At 37.8% G+C, this 21,499-nt stretch overlaps 1 protein-coding gene across 4 annotated transcripts in view; it reads right to left on the bottom strand.

The window, feature by feature from the left end:
- Positions 1-268: 268 nt before the first annotated feature.
- RAB3GAP1 (RAB3 GTPase activating protein catalytic subunit 1) overlaps positions 269-21,499 on the bottom strand; it is a 109,761-nt gene continuing 88,530 nt past the window's right edge. For 2 of the 4 annotated variants that reach the window (XM_025404559.1, XM_025404561.1), the window contains exons 18-24: positions 20,005-20,142; positions 16,653-16,880; positions 7,831-7,927; positions 7,631-7,734; positions 7,381-7,496; positions 5,801-5,903; positions 269-2,000 (exon numbers count right to left, since the gene is read on the bottom strand). In XM_025404559.1, the coding sequence (XP_025260344.1) occupies positions 1,764-2,000; positions 5,801-5,903; positions 7,381-7,496; positions 7,631-7,734; positions 7,831-7,927; positions 16,653-16,880; positions 20,005-20,142 (1,023 nt within the window). In that variant the 3' untranslated portion in view covers positions 269-1,763. Of the gene's footprint in view, positions 2,001-2,826; positions 2,848-5,796; positions 5,904-7,380; positions 7,497-7,630; positions 7,735-7,830; positions 7,928-16,652; positions 16,881-20,004; positions 20,143-21,499 lie in introns of all 4 variants that reach the window. The other 2 variants (XM_025404558.1, XM_025404560.1) reach the window with 2 other exon arrangements.

The raw sequence follows: 21,499 nt of genomic DNA, 5'->3' as shown, positions 1-21,499 counted from the left end.
CCCTATAAGGGAGTGTGTTTTGGTTTCTGTTTTATCTTCATTGCTCGTACTGTACCTGACACAAAGTGGGTACTTAAAAATATCTGTGAAATAAATACATAACTACAATAAAAATAAAATGGAGTACTTTAAAAAGGCACAAAGAATGTTCTGGGGACCACTGCCTTGTTAGGCTCAGCAGGCTGCAAACATTAGAGCTGAGACAGCACAAAACTACGTGAAATGAGAATGAAATGCCTCAGCAGGAGAAAATGAGAGAAACACTACAGAAAGCGACACTTTCCTTTTATTAGATTCACAATGCTTTGTAACGCCCAACCTCTCCTTTGTAGAATTTTTCTTTGTTAGAAAACAGACAAACTGTGTCCTTAGGAACTATCTTCTACTTGGTCCAGCGCTGGCCTCAGGCCGCCTGCATCTGCGTGGACCAGTAAGAATGAAATCCAGCGGCATAGAGAAAAGCATCATAAACTGGAAGGTCACCCCCAGGGCCTCCCCGACTTCACATACACAGAGACGTGTGCGTGTGGCACACACATTATATATAGAGATATGTATTTTTTTTTTTTTTTACAAAAAATAAAATAATTTGCACAGCTCTATTAATTCTTTAAAATTACACAGGCAAGGTTTATGCTTCAGTATAACCATTTTTACTTTGGATTGAAGTGAGAATTTTAGGCCTAAAAATAACTTAACATTACCAAGCAGAGGCCATCTAGCAACACAGACACAAGACATCTTGAGCTCCATGAAACTAGAAATGTGGTGATGTCATCCTCACACAGGGGGCTACACATCCCCATCGATTATTTTAACTAAAATACAAAAGCAAAATAGTGTGTTAAAATAATCCTCTACTCAGTGCATTAGCACATATACCAAATTATACTATCTGCATGACAGTCTCTAGGTACCAAGACTGTATTTTTGCAAGTGCTATTCTCTACTTCATTAAACAGAGTACCCAGCCAGCAACCACAAAAAAGGAACGCATGCTGTACAGCAAGAGAAGGGGAGGGAGACGATTTTCAGGGTGATAACTTACATGGCAACCAAAAGGAAAATAAGTAAGACAAACCTCACAAGATAGATATAAAACTAATTTGCAGTGACATTTGATATGTAGTTTTATCAGAAGTAATACATTTAGGTTACAGTTATGTGAAAAAGAGAAACTATATGAAATTATAGGCTTTCTCCTAGAATATCCAAAATGCTTATCAACAGTTAATTAGTACAAGAAAGATGACCACCAGGTGACTGAATAGATAGAATGTCATGTAGTATTTTAAAAACACAGATTCTGGGACTAGAAGCTACCACCAAAATATCCAGAAATCTGAGTTAACAGGTCCTTTACTTTGCACACTTGCTGCTGATATATAGAACCACGAAGTGTTAGCACAGACCACAAATGCAACCGCTAGCCTAGAGGCCCGTCACAGAAGAGAAGGCGATGAACACCATCCCGCCAGGGTGAGGACAGGGAGTGTCGGATGCGTTTGTGTTCCCCCCCATATACAAAGGCCATCTCTAGCGCGGAAATCTCTCAACAGCTCAAGCCCATTCTCGCTGCCTCCTCCGTGAAACAACAGAGCTCAAGCTTGGTGCTGGGAAGTCTTTCTGATGCTGGTTTGATTTCTGATCACCCAAATGGACAGGGCCCTCTCCAGGACCTCCCAGGTTCTCCCTGGTACCTTCCCTCCCGCAGGAGGAGGCAGCACTGTCACTGACGCCACCAACGAGTAATGCTCCAAGAATCAGAAGAAGGAGGTATCTGATGAAAAGGCACCTGCAAGTCTAAAGTCCTCTTTGGTGAGAACACTGTACATCCGCTGAGGCAGAGCTTTGGAGTAGGGAGCAGGGCGCGGCACAGTGGTGCGCAAAATGAATTCCCGGCCGGCAGGGGGTGGGAAGTCTGACACGGAGTTCTGCCTTCTTTCCTCTGGGGAGCCCATTCTCTTCGATTCCTCCTCTGGTGGAGTCATGGCTGCAGCCTGGAAAAGAATCAAATGCTAAAGCCAAAAGCAGGTCAAATGCTAAACTCAGATGCTTTTGAAGGACAGGTGATTTAATATGATAAAGATATGAAAATGCCCCAAGTTACTCAGTAATGCAGTCAGCTATATGTTAAGATTACTCAAAAACCACATAACACAGCAAATGCAAGAAGCTGGAGACACTGCATGAGCAGCCGGGCTGGAGACAGACAGGAGGGATGATGACTGCCAGGCAATCTGCTCTGAGGAGAGAAAGCCACATTCAGACATCTGATGAAAAAGGACCTCGGAGCTGTGTTGCTTTCTACGTTTCTTCCAGCGATGACCCAAGTCTACATCTGATAGCCTTAGTCCAGTAAGGAGCTGTTTTTCTCCAGAGTGAAAAGATGATTTTCATCTTGACTCTGGGTCAGAATTTTTAATAGATTCTTTTTAAGGTTCACTTGCCAAATTAAAAGTAGGAGCACTGGTCTTGCTTGCTGGGCAGCTAATGTGATGCCGAAGTGATAGAGCCCCATATGGCAACCACACAAGAGAAGTTCTCAGTATTAAAGGCATCTATTTTTTCATTGAAATGACATAAAATGCATATTCATTTACAGCCTACAATTTTAATTCTTATTACTATACTTTTTTAAATACCATCAATTTGGAAAAAAAATTGTTTTGGCAATGAAAACATGAAATCATGTTGCGCTAAGTATCAGCAAGAAAGGTAAGCCAAATCCAGACTGTGAGAGAGGTGGTTAGTGTTAATGACCTTATGAAGTTCGAGGAATGGGAAGGAACAAGGAACTATGAGGGGCAAAGGCTATTTTGTTACCTCATCAGAAGATTCAGTCAGCTTGAGAAGGGGTGAGAAAAGAAACAGTGATGAAAGGGAAACAAGCAAGATGGTTTAAATCGGGCTAGACAAGGGAGTTCAGGATTATTTCAAAGACAGCATGCACTACATTAAGGAACACGATCCTATCAAAAGAATATTCAAGACAAAGTCACACCACACACAGCACACCTAGCTGTCAACTACAGCAAACATCTACTACTACTCATGCATCCATGGCTCAACAGGTGACATATGATGTCATTTAATGGGAGAAATGACCAACAAAAACCTAGCTCTTTTACTGGGAATTACAATGCTTAAAAAAAAAAAAAAGTGCTCATGGCTTGAAAAATAGATATTCCAGTGAATTTAGGAATAGGTGCCTAAAAGTTATTCAATCTAGCAAGTCTGAAGCAAAATTCAGTTAAGTCATTTATTTGCTGAATTCCATTTAAGTATGTACATACCAGGGACACCTGTAATCATAAGGCTCATTACTATTTATAATTTTAAGGAAAAGTTATAAATATATAAAATTACTATAAGTTATAAAAATGCCAAGTGAAATTACATCACAACTTTTTTAAGAAAATGTGTTAAAATCTTGACTAATTAGTAAAATTGATACAAAGTATCAGCTAATGAAAATAAAAGTTACATGAATAAATTCTAACACTTTACTTCAGCCAGACATTTAAGTACTGAGTTTAAAAATGAACCAATCAGATGCTTGTTATATTGATTAAGACAGTCTATCAATTCCCTGAAAACACTGACTACAAGGTCTGAAAACTTTTAAAATTTTTTCTTAAATGACATAATGTAGATGAAGGTACAATTTCAGTAGCCATTAAGGGAGTTAGCTATACAATGAGGCTACTAAAAGATGACATACTATGTTCCTGTATTTAGTGATTTTGAAAGATAAGTATATTAAGTGGAAAACAAGAATAACAAAGTAATTATATAATATAACCATTTTAAAATTTATACATATGTATCTACTAGATGTTAAATCATCAATGGGTAGTGAGATTATGTGATTAATATTTTCTTATAATTTTCTAGGCCAGGTGTGGTGGCTCACACACACGTATAACCTCAGCACTTTGGGAGGCTGAGGAAGGAGGATTGCGTGAAACCAGGAGTTCTAGATCAGCCTGGGCAACAAAGTGAGACCCCGTCCCTACAAAAAATACAAAAATTAGCTGGGCGTGGTGGTGCATGCCTGTGGTTCTAGCCTCTTGGGAGGTTGAAGAGAGAGGATTGCTTAAACCTAGAAGTTCAAGGCTGCAGTGAGCTATGATCGTGCCACCACACTCCAGCCTGGACTACAGAGCGAGACCCTCTATTTAAAAAAGTGAATAAATAAATATAAAATTTCCTATACTGTCAAAGTTTTACTTGCAGTCAGTAGAGGGGGTAAGGAGGTTATTTCTATTTTGGGGAAAATAATTTTGTTCAGTTATCTAAAATAAGTAACAGTCTCAGGACTAAAGATATAAATACTTCAGATTTTAAATCCTCTTAACACATAACTTTTTTTTTTTTTGAGACGGAGTTTTATCGCCTAGGACAGAGTGCAGTGGCACGATCTCAGCTCACTGCAACCTCTGCCTCTTGTGATTCTCCTGCCTCAGCCTCCCAAGTAGCTGAGATTACAGGTGCTCACCACCACGCCCAGCTAATTTTTGTATTTTTAGTAGAGACAGGGTTTCACCACGTTGGCCAGGCTGGTCTTGAACTCCTGACCTCAGGTGATCCACCCACCTCGGCCTCCAAAAGTGCTGGGAATACAGGTGTGAGCCACCATGCCCAGCCAACACGTCACTTTTTAAAAATGATCAAAGAGGAAGGAATTTTTGCAATACGAGGAACATTCATATGGGTGGCTAACAAGGAAATGTGCTTGTAAGCTTCTGGGTAGTGAACTGGATAGATATTATCAGATGTGGAACCAAACTCAGTTCTTGTTTTCATGCCAGAGACAAAAACAAAATAAATCAGAGCAAGTATCTATTATTCATTTGAAATTCTGAAGTTTAAGGAGCTGCCCCACAAACAAACTGAGATTTGAGCTCTTGCTAAGAATTCCTATCGGTGTATCTGGCTATGAATTTGAATATATTAACTAGCTGTATTCCAGACCAACTCTATGGGGATTAGCCAGTTGCTATTCCCTGTGTAGACCTACAGAAATTCTTTTTCTTATTTGTTTCTGAAAATTACACTCTCACAACTGGGTCATTCTAGTGTAATCACAGTGCCACAGAAGGGGAAGTGTGTAATTAGTGCACATCATACCTTTATCAGAATTCCTAATATTAATGAGCACTGAACTGAGAATTATCTGTGGGATGCCAGAGCCCTTAACCAGTAACCAAGATACTATATAATTTTAAAACCTTTACTTTCACTACTAGAGTAATGGTTATGATAATTTTTCAAACTGGGCTTTCTTTCTGTGCTGAAATCTGTTTCCATAGCCCTAAAAATCTGAAGTTTTTCCTCTTCTTTTCTAGGAAACCTCAAAGGTAGATCTCCTCACCATTACAAGCACAATTATATTTATAATTTAAGCTGAGTTGTGAATCCACTTTGCCCCACATGGGGTTTAAAGATGGTAAAACTGAACTCCATTCTAATTTGAAAGTTCCTATTTTTTTCCCACAGCACAACTCTGGCCATTGCTAACTGAGTCCCTGCCAACTTCTATAACAATGGATTTTGGACTCTTCTAATTTTTAAAATTTAGGTCCTAGAATATACTTATCATTTTAATTCAACATGTAGGAAATCAAATGGATTTCAAAGACTCAGAAGTCATTGTTTCTTCAGTGTTCAAACCCAATGCCCAGGCTTACACTCAGGTGGCATGAGTGTGATCAGCCATGTGTGGGAACTAAGACAGCCTCTTCTCCAGTAGAGGTTTGGAGAGATCATGATGGAGTCAATAATGATTCTCACATACCCTCTGAGCATTCACAAACAGCTTGTGAATGATCCTGCCAGCATGTCCTCTTCCTGCACCGGTGACTAACACTTCAGGCTGCTCCAGCAGGCAACTCACAAACCTAGGAGAGAGAGACAGGCAACGAAAGGATGGAAAGTGAGCTGTCCAGGCCACTGGGCGTCCATCCTCCCACAGGAGTTTTGTGGACAAATCCTCAAGCTGATACTGGCTAAACCCAACAAAGTTGGAGTGAAATTTTACAGCAAGATAGATTGACATTTGCAATTATTATCGACTTAACTGACAATCTTCCTACTTTTTCGCCTGTGTTAATAAAAAATTTTTAAAGCCCATCTCTGTCAAAGTGTAAGAAAAAAGTCTATTTTTTTCAGACTAGCTTAGAAAATGCTACAGTTAATAAAAGATGAAAAAAATTTTGTATGATATAAACTAAGTTACATTTATCCAATAAAAGCAATGATCCATATTTGTTTTTGTTTTTTTTTAAGGGGTGTGTGTCTGTGTGTGCACGCACACGTGCACATATGCTTAAAATACTTGTGTTGGGCAAAGTCGCAATTGTAAACTGTTCCATTAGATGCTGGAAACACTGAACTTCCAAGTATGTCACAAATAACATATGGTGGAACTAACAGAGTTGAAGGCACAAAGCCACCAAGCCTGCACCACCTGCTCTTAATTCTTACTACTATTTTAGAAACAAGTCCCTTGATTACAGCTTATTCTTCTCATTTAAAAGGAAGAAATTTTCAAGAGCAAAGTAGTCAGGGAGAAAACTTCACTCAACAAAAGACATAAAATGTAAACATGAACTTGTTAAAAGACAGCAAATGCCTTGCCATACAATATTAACTATTTAGCATCAATAATGCCATTTCTTATGGAAAGGCTCATGAAAAATTTTAAATGACAAATTTAAGCCACTGAACAAGCTAATTTGTAAACACTTTATCACACATTAAAACAATATTGCCCTTCCAAATAACATGGGCAAAAAATGAACAGGACCTCACACTGATCTAAGCTCCACTGGTAATGGTGTTGAGTCTCATAAAGAGAATGCCCCAATCATTTGCTTCATCTGAGAAAAGCCATCTGGTCACTCTTTCAAAACATAATTGCAAGGTGCATAGGATGTGTACCTTTGCTATCACAAATCTTGTTTAAAATAAACAACTAGGAACAGTAAGCAGAAATGGTTTCAGCACCTGCACCCTGAGGTCAAGGAATAGTAACAGCTGCAAACAAAGTTTTGGGGCAGGGTGAGCAACACAGTTAACAGCTCCTCCACAAGAAATTACAGACACCACATCTCCAAGAGCAAACCAAGGAATCCCTAAAAAAGGAGGCTCTAGGAGACTGTTTCTAAAAGTGGGAAGAATGGAAACACCTGGTAGAGACTCAGAAATACAGGAGAGGTCAAATGCTATAATAATTATTTCTGTCTCTAGACAATGCTTGTTTCAAATAATATATGAGTACCACAAAAGAGTCTCAATATCCTATTACAATTTTTCTTAAGAGAGTGGTGGCTTTTCCTACTGCAGACAAAACCGAATTAGCCAAATAGCAATTACCTTTCAAGATCTTCCTTTTCCTCCTCCTGTTCACATTTCTCAGTTCCAAACTTGGCTTTTAGTGACCGAGCTCTTGCAATGAGAGCTTCCACATTAGTAATCTGGTGAATGATTTCCTGGTGGTGGAAAAGGAAGAGGCATACGTTGGGAGATGGCAAAAAAGCAAAGCCCTTTGAAAATGCATCTTAAAAATTATTTTTGCCAACTGAGGAGAACACTTGGCAAGATTCTGACACTACATCAAACTTACTTCCAATTTCTTGTCTTCTGGATTGGGGAAGTGCAAAACTTTACTGGAATGGGATATTATCTGCTTTATGATCTTCTTAACTGAAGAAATGTTTTCCAGACTTTCTATTTTAAAGAAGATTAAAACCAGCATTAAATAAATTAAGCAAAATATACTTTCACTTTGGAAATGACTAATGACTAGTTAAATATGACATTTACCTTCTTCCTTTACCTTGAGTACAGCTGCATGAATCACAGAAGGTAACAGGTGCCGAGCAAGGTCTGCAGGTTTCTGGATTGCCAGATAGTGCAGCACCTGAAGGAGGCGCAGCGCACACAAATGATCAGCACAGGTGTCAAAGGATGAAGCAGCCACTTATAGAAGTGCAAATCCTCAGCCACTTGTCTTAATCCTTAACAAGACAGCACTCCTCCAGGCAGGCAGCCACCACCCCAAAGGTGAGGATAATGTTACTGAAAGCACCTCAGAACTTCAATCTTTAATAATGACAAATATTCTATTTTTTTCCTGCTTTCATATGTAATACATGCAAATAAGGAAAATACAAAGAAAATTAAAACTACTGATAAATTATAATACAGAGAGATAAAAATCATTAACAGTGGAGCGTTTCATTTTAAGACACAGAATACACATACTAAAGGCACTAATATTGTATATGTAAAATACTGCCTTTTAACCTGCTTTTCTCATTTAATATTTCTAAACAGTGTTAGTGACTTTCCACACATATTTTGGTTTTAGTTGTTCTGTTTTTTTTTTCCAATTCTTATTATAAGAATACAGAGAAGTATGTACAAAACACAGACCCTACCTTTGGGCTACTTATTTGACAGTAGTAAAGATAAAAGAAGTATAACCCTATAAATATGTGTAATTCTTTTACATCAATAAACGAAATTTTAAGAAGTATAATCTCATAATGTGAGTCTGACTGATAAATGCTCATGGACTTCAAAATTTAAAAAATACAGGTGATGCAGAAATTTTCCTGAAATCCTAATTCCCCAAAACCACATTTTCATGTTTATCCTCGCAAACTACTTGTATGTCCATTTAAACACAGAGATGCAGATGCATATGTAATTTCTTAACAAAAATTAATAACTTACATACTGTTTTATTATTTGCTTTGTTTATTTAATGACTTGTGGTAGACTTTCTTTTTTTTTTTTTTTTGGCTTGGAGAGTTTTGTCTGATTTGAAACTTCTTTAAATTAAGAAATGTACATACTAGAGTATTAGAAATAGTTTAAAGAAAACACCAGCTTAGGAAACAGAATGTTACCAGGCTTTTCCAAGTCCTCCTGTGTACCCTCCATCCCCAGAATTAACTACAAATCATTCTTTTGCTTTTCTTTATAGTTTTTTTCTTTCACATATGTAGCCTTAAATAATATACTGTTTACTTTTGTCTACTTTTGACCTTTATATTAATGGAATGTTTCTGTTTATACCCTTCAGTGAGTTGCTTTTTTTATTCAGTATTGTTTTTGATATTCGTATACCATTCCAATATGCCACAGTTTACTCATTTTCACTGCTGTGTTAAAATGTTCCTACACTAATAGTGGATAGCTCCTCAGTTTTTGGCTATAACAAATAATGCTCCTAATACATTATCGCACATATTTCCTGGTGCAAATGGCACATGTACAACAATTACTTTAGGATATATACCTAAAAATTGAAGTAGGAAATGTACAAGATAATTACCCTACAAAATGTTTCAATAGATTTACATTCTTATCTAGAGTAATGAGTTCCCTCTGTTGTACCTCCTTGCTAACACCTGCCTTTCTGAATTTTGTTTTCCTTAATTCACAGGAAAACAAATTTGCAGGAACAACACGAAATATGTTATTACCCTTTACCTGGATTCACATATGAACTGTCTCCCTCCTGTTCTGGACCCCTTGCTCTTTCTCTGCTCTCGTGTGTGTACACACTACAGACATAAACTTGTTTCAAATAATTTCAGAATAAGTCGCATACTCATGTCCCTTATCCCAAAATATGTGTATTTCCTAAAATTAAAAATATTTTATTATATAATCAAAATGCAAATGATTCTGATTATATACAATAAATTTAACACTGATAAAATAATTGTAATCTAATCTACTATCTTTATTGCAGTTTTGTCAACTGACCCCATATGTGTCTTTTTTTTTTTTTTTTTGAGACAGGGTCTTTCTCTGTTGCCCAGACTGGAGTGCAGTGGTGCGATCTTGGCTCCCCGCAACCTCCACCTCCCAGGCTCAAGTGATTCTCCTGCCTCAGCCTCCCAAGTAGCGAGGACTACAGGCACGCAGCCACTACTGCCCGGCTAATTTTTGTATTTTTAGTAAAGACGGAGTTTCACCATATTGGCCAGGCTGGTCTCGAACTCCCGACCTCAAATTATCCACCTACCTCAACCTCCCAAAGTACTGAGATTACAGGCGTGAGCCACCACGCCCGGCCGCATGTGTCTTTTATGACCCTTTCCCTCAACCACTACACATCTTGGTAAGGATCATCCATTGCCTTTAGTTGTCATAGCTCTTTACTCTCAAGTAATCTGGAACAGCTTTTCACTGTTTTTTACAACATTGACGTTTTGAGTATAGTTTCCTCTGCCTCCGAACTTTATGGCTAACTAAATTCCATACTGTATTCAGATCTCCTTAGTTTCTAAAAACTGAGCTATAACTCACATAGCATAAAATTCACCACTTTAAAATGGGTAACTTCAGTGGTTTTTAGCATATTTGCAAGGTTATGTTACCATCACCATTATCTAATTCCAGAACATTTTCTTTCATCTCCCCCAAAAGAAACACAGTACCCCAAAGCAACCACTCCCAATTTCCCCCCTTCCCAATCTCCATTGCTGCCAACTACTAATCTAACTTACTGTCTCTATGGACTTGCCTATTCTAGACCTTTCGTATAAATGGAACAATGCAATATGCGGCCCATTGTTTTCTGGCTTTCACGTAGCATAATATTTTCAAGGTTCATCCATGTTGTAACACATATCAGTGGTTCATTCCTTTTTATGGCTGAATAATACTCCATTGCATGGACAGACCATATTTGGCTTATCCATTCATCACTGATAGACATTTGGGTTTATTGTATTTTGTGGCTGTCATGAAAAATGCTGTCAGCATGTATGTATGTACACGGTTTCCTTAGTTTTTATCTAATGTCATTTTCCTGCTCCAGGATCCCCTTCAAGATACCACATTATGTTTAGCTGTCATATTTCTAGGCTCCTCTTGGCTGTGACAGTTCTCAGATGTTCCTTGTTTTTACTGACCTTGACAGTTTTGAGTTCTGGTCAAGTATTTCATAAAAATTCCCTCAATTATGGTTTATCTGATGTTTTTTGCTCATGATGAAGCTGGGTTATGTATTTCTGGGAGGAAGACCAGAGAGGTAAAGTGCCACTGTCATCACATCATGTCAAGAGTACATACTGCCAGTATGGCTTAGCCTGTGGATGTTAACCTTCATCACCTGGCTGAGACAGTGTCAGTTGGGTTGCTGCCCTGTAACGCCACTCCTTTTCCCCTCTCTGTGCACTGTACTCTCTGGGAGGAATGCACTACGTGCAGCACACACTTGCGAAGTGGGAATTAGCTTCACCTCCTTGAGGGTGGAGTATCTAGATACATTTAGAATTCTGCACAGGAGATTTGTCTCTTCTGTCCCATTAATTTATATATCCAATCAATTATTTTTATCAGTATGAACTCAAGGATACTTATTTTGTACTCTGAGTTACAATCCAATATTATTTTATTTTGTTGTTCAAACTGTTTCAGTCTTGGCCAGTTGGGAATTCTGATTTCAGTTGGCTCACGTGTCTTTAATATGCTCCCAAAATTGTGCAAATTTTTCTTTTTTCAAACTCTTTTAAAAATAGAATGTTCCTCATTTTGGGTTCATCTAATGTTCCCTCACAATTAGACTCAGATTTTACATGCCTAGACCAAATAGCATATAAGTGGTATTGGGTACGTCAGAGTATCACAGCCCAATGTGTACGATCTCCATTTACTCCTCATTTCTGATGTTAATTTGGAGATACTGTCCTATTTCTCCACTTTCCTTGCAATGCAGACGCATTCTATAGAGAAACACTTAAAAATCATGCAAGATGATGCTCTTCAAATTTCCACCTAGACTTAATATCTATTCATGATTCTTGCTGAACCAATCTTTACTATGAACATGGTTACAAAATGAAGACTTCCAAGTCCAACGTATCCTCTACATTTACCAATCATCTTTTTTCTGTAGGAAATGACCTCCCCTTTCCTCTAGTTCTTTGTTTATCCATTAATTATCAATATGGTTCCAAGAATTCCTGTTTTTTCCAACGGTTTATAATCATTCCTGTCCTTAAATATTTAGAACTCAAATTGTCCCAGATTTGGCCAATGTGAGTGAGTCCCTTCAAGTTAGCTCTCTATGAAATGCCCCCATCTTTTTTAAAAGCACTTCCCTTACTGTCTAGCAATCCAGGATGTTCCAGGTTCATCTTGTACCTTCCTTGCCTCAACCTTGAAATCAGTCATTTTTCTGAGGAAAGCATGGTTACTAAAAGTAACCACAAGGAATGTGTAAAAAAAAATCAAGCTACGTGTGCTCACTGCTATGAGGGTGTCAGTGCTTCTAGACTCTTTCAGAAGAAAGCCGGGGAATGTTTGCTTGTATATATGCGTACACACAAATACTTACTATGTCCACACACCTATCCATATATTAAAAACCCGTAAGTCCACACCAATACCTCCAATTCCAATTCATTGACACTGGGTTCTTCCTTGCCTTCCTTCATTTCATATTTGCATCTCACTTCCGCAGTAAGAAATTCTGACTTCCAACAACACCAACACATTTAGTTACTCACTTCGCCCAACCAATAATGCATTTCTGAAAGAGTTTCAGAATTGCTCTATCCATATCACTACAAAAAACAAGCTTAGATAATAGGGTTCAAGATTTTTTTTTTGTTTTTGCGATGGAGTCTCACTCTGTCACCCAGGCTGTAGTGCAGTGACGCGATCTCGCCTCACTGCAACCTCCGCCTCCCAGGTTCAAGCGATTCTCCTGCCTCAGCCTCTTGAGTAGCTGGGGTTACAGACGTGTGCTACCACCCCCAGCTAACTTTTATATTTTCAGTGGAGATGGGGTTTCACCATGTTGGGCAGGCTGGTCTTGAACTCCTGACCTCAGGTGATCCACTCGCCTCGGCCTCCCAAAGTGCTAAGATTACAGGCGTGAGCCACCGCACCTGACCTCAAGATATTTTTGTAGTCCCATCCTCCACCACAACTGAGAGTATAGAGTCAAACACATTTGATGTGTCCATAAATCACTTGGATTAGATTTTCCATCCTCCCTTCACCAATCCCTGTCGGTGTGGTTATGTTACTTATTTAAAATACAGCTGGATTAATGTGTCTCAACTTGCTTTCAGGTTTAGGTTATTTTTCCTCTTTCCATCCTTGTTGATTTATTTTTTAGAATAAGTAAAGCACAGGTTATAGCACAGTGGCTCACACCTGTAATCCCAGCACGTTGGGAAGCTGAGGCAGGAGAATTGCTTCAGGCCAGGAGTTTAAGATCAGCCTGGGCAACACAGTGAGATCTAATCGCTATAAAAAATTAAGAAAAATAATTAGTCGGGCATCATGGTGTTCACCTGTAGTCCTAGCTACTAGGGAAACTGGGCCAGGAGAATCACTTGAGCCTAGGAGTCTGAGGGCTATCTTTCTATTGTTCAAGTGTGTTTTTGAGAAGCATTTTATTTTCTTCATTAAGATTTCAAACATTTTCTGTTAAGCATTTTACCTTTTTTCCCCTTACAATGAAAATTATATTTAGATCTTCTAAATGGTTATTAGTGTATATGAATGCTACTGATTACTGTATGTTAACTATATATCCTGCTGCCTTGCAGGATTCTTCTGTTTTCATTAGTTTTAACATTGACTTTTTGAATTTTCCAATTTACAGTCCTATCACTGCAAACAGAGTTCTTCTTTCAACTCCCATAACTCCGCTTTCTCTTGCTAATTACACTAGCTAATAACTGCAGAACAATTTTGATTGGCAGTGGAGATGGCAGGCATCCTTACTTTGTTCCTGACCTTAGTGACCCCCTATGGCTTCCCCAATTAAGATGCTGTGTTTAGGACTAAAGTTTCTATATGTTTTCTTATTTTAAGGAAGTAGCCATCTATTCCACTCTTTTCCCAAGAGTTTTAAGTTAAATGTATCAAAAGTTTTTTCAGCACAAATGGAGATAATGATATAATTTTCTGCTTAGACCTATTAATGAAGCAAATTATATAAACAGACTTCTAAATAATCATCTCATATTTGATCAACATGTATTATGTTCTTAAAATGATATTAGAGTCTGTTTACTTCAGATTTTGCATTAAATTTCTTAAGTATTATTGGTCTGCTATTTTTAAAGATATGCTATCTTTATCAGGTTTAGGTACCAATGTTATAGTTGCTTCATAGAAGTTGGAAAATTTCCTCCAATTATCATGTGTTGAAATAATTTATGTAGCATTGAGACTATATGGTTTCTTGATATTTAGTTGAATTTCCCTGTGAAACTATCTGGGCCTGGTTCTTTTTAATGTGGCAGTTCCTTGATAATTGTCTCTATGAAAATTTGTCTGTTTATACTTTCTGTTTTTACTGGGGTTGGTTTTGATATAAATTCTATTTTTGGTAGGAATTTCCCTAGGAAATTGTCTAATTCAACTTGGTTTTCAAATTTACATACACAGAGATGTGCAAAGCAGTATTTTTAACACATTTCCTCTGTATCAGTAGTTATTAATATGTGCCCTTTTTGTCATTTATTTTATTTTACATATGTGCTTTCCCCTTTTTTCTTGATTAAATTAGCTAATGGCTTCTCTATTTTGTTGACTTTAAAAGAACTAGATTGAACTCATTCATTTCATCTGTTTTCACCACCCTCTCCTTTTCATTTGCTTCCTTTTGTTTCCTTTTGATTTGACTTTTTTTTCCTCGGGTTTTTAGTTAGGAATTTAATTCATTTATTTTCATTCTTTTGTTTTTACTGATATAGGTGTTAGGGCTATGAAAGTTCCTTTCCTCAATTTCTTAAGTATAGCCTATAGGTTCTCATATGTAGTGTTTTCATTCTCATTGTTTTGCAAAAATTCCGTACTTTCAATTTGTATTTTCCCCTTTCACCCATATTGTTTAATAGAAAGTTTGTATTCCATTAATTTTCTAGCCTAAGTAAGTGGTAGGCTATACCATCTGGGTCTGTATGAGTACACGCTATGATGTTCCCATGACGAGAAAACTGCCTAACGAGGAGCTTCTCAAAATGCATCCTCTTTGTTAAGCCATAGGACTGTATTAGTTCTGTCTTAGTGTTCTGATTTTTCTCCTTAAAAGGAAACTAATGAATTGAATATTCCTACTTTTCTTGTCTTTCATTTATACTACTTTCTCTTCAATTTCTTTACTGCTATATCTCATTTTCATCCTCTTGGTTGTTTCCCACTTTTCTTCAATGCCTTTTATAAATTTTAAATATAAATCTATTCTCTTTTGGGCCTCCTGTAATTTAGTCTTCATTTTTTATATGGTTGTCTTTTTTTCTTTTACTTCTATCCTGAGCTAAATCAGTTGCGGTTTCATTTCTTTGTGGGTTTTTTTTGGTCCATCTCTGTTCTTGATTTTAGTATTTCTTATTAAACATGGTTTTTTCATATCCTCCTTAACTGTTTGAGGATATCTGATTCAGTTTCGAATGTTATGTTACAATTTTCTTCTGTTTTGTGACTGATTTTCTGGGAAATATTTTCATTAGCTGAAATGATCTGATTTTCATTTTCTGTTTTGTAAAGTAGTTTTATATGGATACGGTCTGTTCTATTCCATTCCTAGTAATATCACAAATAGCTTCAAAGTCCCCTCTTCTGAAGTTTCTTTAATGGACAGAGGGGGGTGAGGGAGGCTGGTTGTCTTGTTTTCCTTTCATTTCTGCAAGATCCTTAATTTTCCCCTCTTATTTCCTTTTTTCCCATCATTCCCATCCACTGCTTCTTTGTGTATCTGATCTTCTCCAAGGCTCCATTTCTAGTCCTGTTTACATTCAAGCCCCTTCCCTGTGGCAAGTGCTGTGAACTAGCAAACCCTACCTGTGTTCAGTGTTTCGGCATGTAGTGTTAGGCTCTCTCTTTCTGGGGTGACTTTGTGTTTCATCTAAGTCTTCTGTATCTCTTGGCTCTTTGTCTTTTCCTGCCCCCTACTCACTATATCTACATAGACTTATAGCAGTGGGAGCTCCACTGGAATTTGGTTTATTTCTATTTACTGTTAATTTGAAGGTCATTGAAATTTCTGTCTCTTAGTAATGCTGAATGCATGGATTTATTTACTTATTGATTTCATGGGACTTTTTTGGCGGGCTGGAGGAGGTAGGAAGGTGTGCAGGGCAATTCAATATCAGGCAGGTGCCATTATATTCTCCATAACTCCAAATGTTTTTTAATAGCTGCTGCAAAGCTGGCCGCTAAGGTATATACCATAATTTATTGAACCAAGTCCCCGTTGTTGGAAACTTTGGTTGTTTCTACTTTTTCACTTAAGAACTTTGTTGAACATCATTCATATACATAGGTCTTTGTATACAATTTCTCATTATTTCCTTAATAAATGTTGTGGTAATAATGGAAACTGCTAGCTTAAAGGACATACCCATTTTTAACACTTTTAACATATACTGTGAGACAGTTCAATGGTAAGCAGTCTGTTTAAACTATGCATGTCTGTTATTTGCCCTATTTGCAACTAGTTCTAGAACCTTAAATGTGAAAGTAGATATATAAAAGGCTCATTGAATTTCAATGCTTTGCACCTCAAGTGTGTCCAGAGCTCTCATGTCTATGACAGTGAATTCCTAAATTGCAAGAACAGTAATTTGCATTTTAGTATTAGAGACTCAAATCTCAATTACCTTTTCTGCTTCCCGTGTATCATCAAAGAGTCTCCTTTGCCTTCTAGCAGGAACTGGCTTAGCTGTTTCCCAGGCTTCTACCCACATATTGCTTGGAATCTTCATCCGGGCACTCAGTTCTCCTTTCAGCACCACGTTGCCCTTTTCATCGATCACCTCCTCTTCAACATAATCCCGGGGTGAATACCACCTCACAAAATCTTCCAGGGAGCAACCTGGATTAGCTGCCTAAAATAAGACCAAAAAATTCAGCAGAATCAAACGAAAATCAACAGTTACTGATAAGCCTGTTTGCAAAATTGTATTTTCAAAAAAAAGCCTATCTAATCTTTACAATCTAATATGTAAAATGAATTTGGATGTCACCTTTAAAACAGGTCAGATGTTAAAGTACCAAAATAATTTTATTTTTATTTTCTCAGCTTTATAGAAAAATAAAACACTTTCATTCAATGAACTTGGATATAAAAACTCGATGTAAAGAGAAAATCATTTTCTTAAACATATTATGTGCTATATAACTTAGTAAACGAAAACATTTTCATTCAATGAATTTGGATATAAAAACTCGATGTAAAGAGAAAATCATTTCCTTAAACACATTATGTGTTATACAACTTAGTTTAATATTACAATATAATGACTACTCAATACTAAGAAAAGTAAAAATTAAATAATATACCACATGATCAGAATAACACAATGATGGAAAAGTTCTGTTCTTCTTTTCCTCAATAAATCAACACTGGTTCTGCAATAAATATCAGCTAACCTCAAAACTGTTCTATTCTGCCATCAAATTCTTATACTTTATATAACAAATTACCATCAAATTAATCGGTTTTGTGCTGTTAAGCAGCTGGAATTCAAACTACTGTTTTTCACGCTTCTGGAACCAAACTGATTAAAGTTTACTCGGTGGATAGTTCTATAGGACTAATGATGATGTATGCCAAAAACTTTTCAGTGATTCTAACTTCAAGCCTGGAAAAAAAGACGAGGCTTCCCAGTGTTTGTGGTAAGGCACAGAGGTCTTTCTGCAAGTGTTCCAGTGATGTACTAGTAGAGTCCTAAGGATGGGCATGAAAACTACCATGATGAGAATGTTCTGTCTTAAATATGAAGAGTAAAACTACCAGTTTCTCCTCACTGGGCTCAAGGGCTACCAGCATGACTATCCCTACCATCTTAGGATATACCCCTCAGGGCATATCCCCTAGAAGATCCTTCACTGACTGTCAACAACACAAACATAAAAGGGTTATGATACAGTCCATGGCAAAAGCAGTGGGTCAAGATTATTTCATGATACTGGGTGACTCAGGATTCATGTACAAAGATCTAGATCTTAGTCAGTCAACATCATACCCACATGAAAACATCCTAGGAAACCAGAGGCCTGGAGTAAAGAGCATAAACTTCAAAAGAAAATAATATTCACTCACACACTATAGATTGTATTAAAGAAAGGCATTTCATACCAAAATTCTTCCTTCTGGTTGTCCTTACTATACCAGGCTGAACACAGCTACCAACAGAAGGCCAAGGCTCACTTGAGCTTATCTTCTCTTTATTGTTAAAGGTACGTACCACAAGGGCATGCTCCAGAATCCACCCTCTCCTTCTGGAATTCTGAGGTGTAGGTGTAGGTGCCCAGGCCCATATTAGTATGTTTCCAATACTCTGGGAACTCTCAATAGCCCCTAATACTAACTCATCCCTATACAAAAAGTAAAGGCAACCATATCTGTTTTAGAATAACTACGTATTTCCTTAAATGTATTATCTGATTTTGACATAAGGGCATGTATGTAAGTTGACTATTTAAATTACTGTCTATTTTCTGGTGAAAACAATGTCAAGAAAGATTTGTAGGTACCCAGGTTAGCCCAAAATAGTCTAATGAATCACAGTTTTGCTGAAGGGCAGTGTTAGAGGAACTATATAGAACCTTACCAAGAGGGACTAGTATGTTTCCGCGGGGAAAAACTTTCACAGTTCCTATTTGGAATGTCCTCCCATGCATGCCTCTGCAAAGACACTGCAGCAGGATAGGGACAGATGACTCTGAAGGCAGCTAGAGGTCAGATGGAAAATTACTGCTGCGGAGGCTGGTATTTCCTGCTGTGCATACACACCTTAAGTCAATTCCCTTCTCTACCTTTTGGTCTGACATGTGCCCCAAGAGCCAACTGGCTTCTCTTTATCCACTGTACCAACTAATTGTTTTAAAGCAACTCATCTCTTTCTTGTCACATGGCAGTGTAGAACTTGCAGACTTTCTGTATCATTTTAGTCTCCAAGGAAACCATACAGCTCTTAAGAGGTTCACTGAAGAGTTTTTCATTTAGTAAAGATGGGTAAAATAAGCAGGAAACAAAAGGCTCCCTTTACTGTCACTTAAAAAGGATGAAAGTGGCATAGGTGTTTGTGGAGTGTTTATGTTTAAAAATAATACAGAAGTGTTTCAGAGAAAAATCAAACTCACACTGGCCTAAACAGTACAGAAGCAAGACTGAGTAGGGGCAATGGATTGGGAAGGTGGAGGCCACCACAGGTTAAAGAGGGAAGTTTGGGCCTGGGGATAGTTCAGACTATCAGCAGTAGGAAAGGAAGCCCTGTAGCCCATGGGGCTACCCACTTGGGGTTTTAAAATATACGTGGACTTGCCTTTGCTTTCAAAAATAAAAGTCCTTTCTTCATTCCTAGTTTTTAAGCTAATAAGCCAAATGTCACCATTCCCTGAATCCTATATGTTCGAAATACTGACCTATATCCAACCCTAAAATATTCTTCAGATAGCAAATGCCTACTCATCTGAAATAGTGACTCTTCTGAGAAACCTTTCATGACCTACTCAGCAGAGTCAGTCTTTTTGACCCTGTCTTCATAAGAGAACTCATGACAATTCCTTACATATCTCCTCCCACAACCTCAATTGACTGTAATTGAGGGTAAGCACTGTATTTCTTAACTCATCTAATCACAGTGCAAGGCACACAATAGGTACTCAAAAGTTCGCTGAGTGAAGTGACCCATGTTAAATCCTAAGTTTCCTAAAAGTCTTCATTAAATTGGCTGAACACAAAGAAACCACTGCAATTCACATATAAGAATGATTCTATTCTCAACCTTCAACTATTAATAACACTGGATCTTTGCTTTTTTAAAACTTCAGAAACAAGTATGACTATGTCCTCTGGGGGGATGGTGGCAGAGTGCTGAACTACTAATGAAATCCAAACACTTAACAAAAAGACATTCGCCTTTATACCACTTTACAGAGTGACTTTCACAGTTTCATCCCAGAATAGCTCAAAATAGACCCCAGAGCTCTGCAAGTGTGACCCACCTTAAAAGACTCCATATCTGAGAGCAGACAGGCACTCTGCATGCGTGCTCGGAGGTGAGCCCCTTCTGCCGATGTACCTAATTTAGCTAAAACCTCAGACTGCTCTTCTAGCAGATCTTCTGTCATAGGTGCTGGTTCCTGTGAAGCACAAAAGGACAAAGCTCACAAACAGTCCTTTTTAGAAAAAGAAGTACCATAAAAATAGAATAAAGACAACAATCATTTCAGCTCTAGCAGTCACAAGATGAGTATTTTTAAAAATCCAGAGAAATGCCTAAGTTTTTTAGAACTTACATTAAAAAAGGAACAAATTAAGAAAAATAAATATCACTTTCAGGCTTTCTCCCCATCACAGGTAAGATTACCATGTTTCCCTTGACAAGGATTGATAGTAAAAGACAAAGGAATTTGGGTCCACTAAGCAACATTTTCCTGCCTGTTACTGACAAAGAAATGAAGTCCTAACGATATTATTATATATGCCGTCACTAGTAGCAACAAAATTTTAATTATAATAGAAATGGTTTGATATAGAAACAATGGGAAAGAATTGCTCTAACAGGGCCGGGCGTGGTGGCTCACGCCTGTAATCCTAGCACTTTGGGAGGCCGAGGCGGGCGGATCATGAGGTCAGGACATTGAGACCATCCTGGCTAACACAGTGAAACCCCGTCTCTACTAAAAATACAAAAACAAAAATTAGTCAGGCGTGGGGGCGGGTGCCTGTAGTCCCAGCTACTTGGGAGGCTGAGTTGAGAGAATGGTATGAACCCAGGAGGTGGAGCTTGCTGTGAGCTGAGGTGGAGCCACTGCACTCCAGCCTCGGCAACAGAGTAAGACTCCATCTCAAAAAAAAAAAAAAAAAAAAATTGCTCTAACAATGATCATCTCTGGCTATAGAAGTATGAGTTTTTATTTTCTTTTCTCTACAATGAACGTGCATCACTTTTAATTATCCTGCAAGTACTAAGCAAGAATCTCACACTGAGATTTAGGGTTGAATAGCAACTAGTAACTAGTATTATATACTGGTTAAGAGCTTGGGCTCCAAAAACTATATGCTATGTGTTTGAATCCCAGCTTTGTGACCTTGGGCAATCACTCAACCCTCTTGTGACTCACTGCTGTGAAGAAGAGATCCTGGCACATGCTCAAGACATACTAGCAATTAAAGACAAAATACTTAGATTATATTATAAGCTTCCTACTTTCTTTTTGAATAAGGGTCAGTATACTTCTCAAAGTATTTCAGTCAAGTTCACAAATTATATTCAGTCTCTTATGAAGGAGTATACTCAAGAGCAGAGGCCTTCATTCTTTCTACTAAGAAGGGGCTACATTTCATTGGCCTACAGCCCTGAAATCACAGGATGGGAGAGAAAGAAAGAGATATTGAGAGGACACTGACTATCTCTCCCACTTGGAAATTTGAGCCACCTGTAAGTATAGAAGAACATGATAAAGAGGAGAATAAACAGCAAGTTGCATGTGGGCC

The sequence above is a fragment of the Theropithecus gelada genome, chromosome 12 (genome assembly GCF_003255815.1).
Source record: "Theropithecus gelada isolate Dixy chromosome 12, Tgel_1.0, whole genome shotgun sequence".
In the NCBI taxonomy this organism is placed as follows: domain Eukaryota; kingdom Metazoa; phylum Chordata; class Mammalia; order Primates; family Cercopithecidae; genus Theropithecus; species Theropithecus gelada.
The sequence above is the reverse complement of the archived record's forward strand: the minus strand, read 5'-3'. Positions and strand labels throughout refer to the sequence as shown.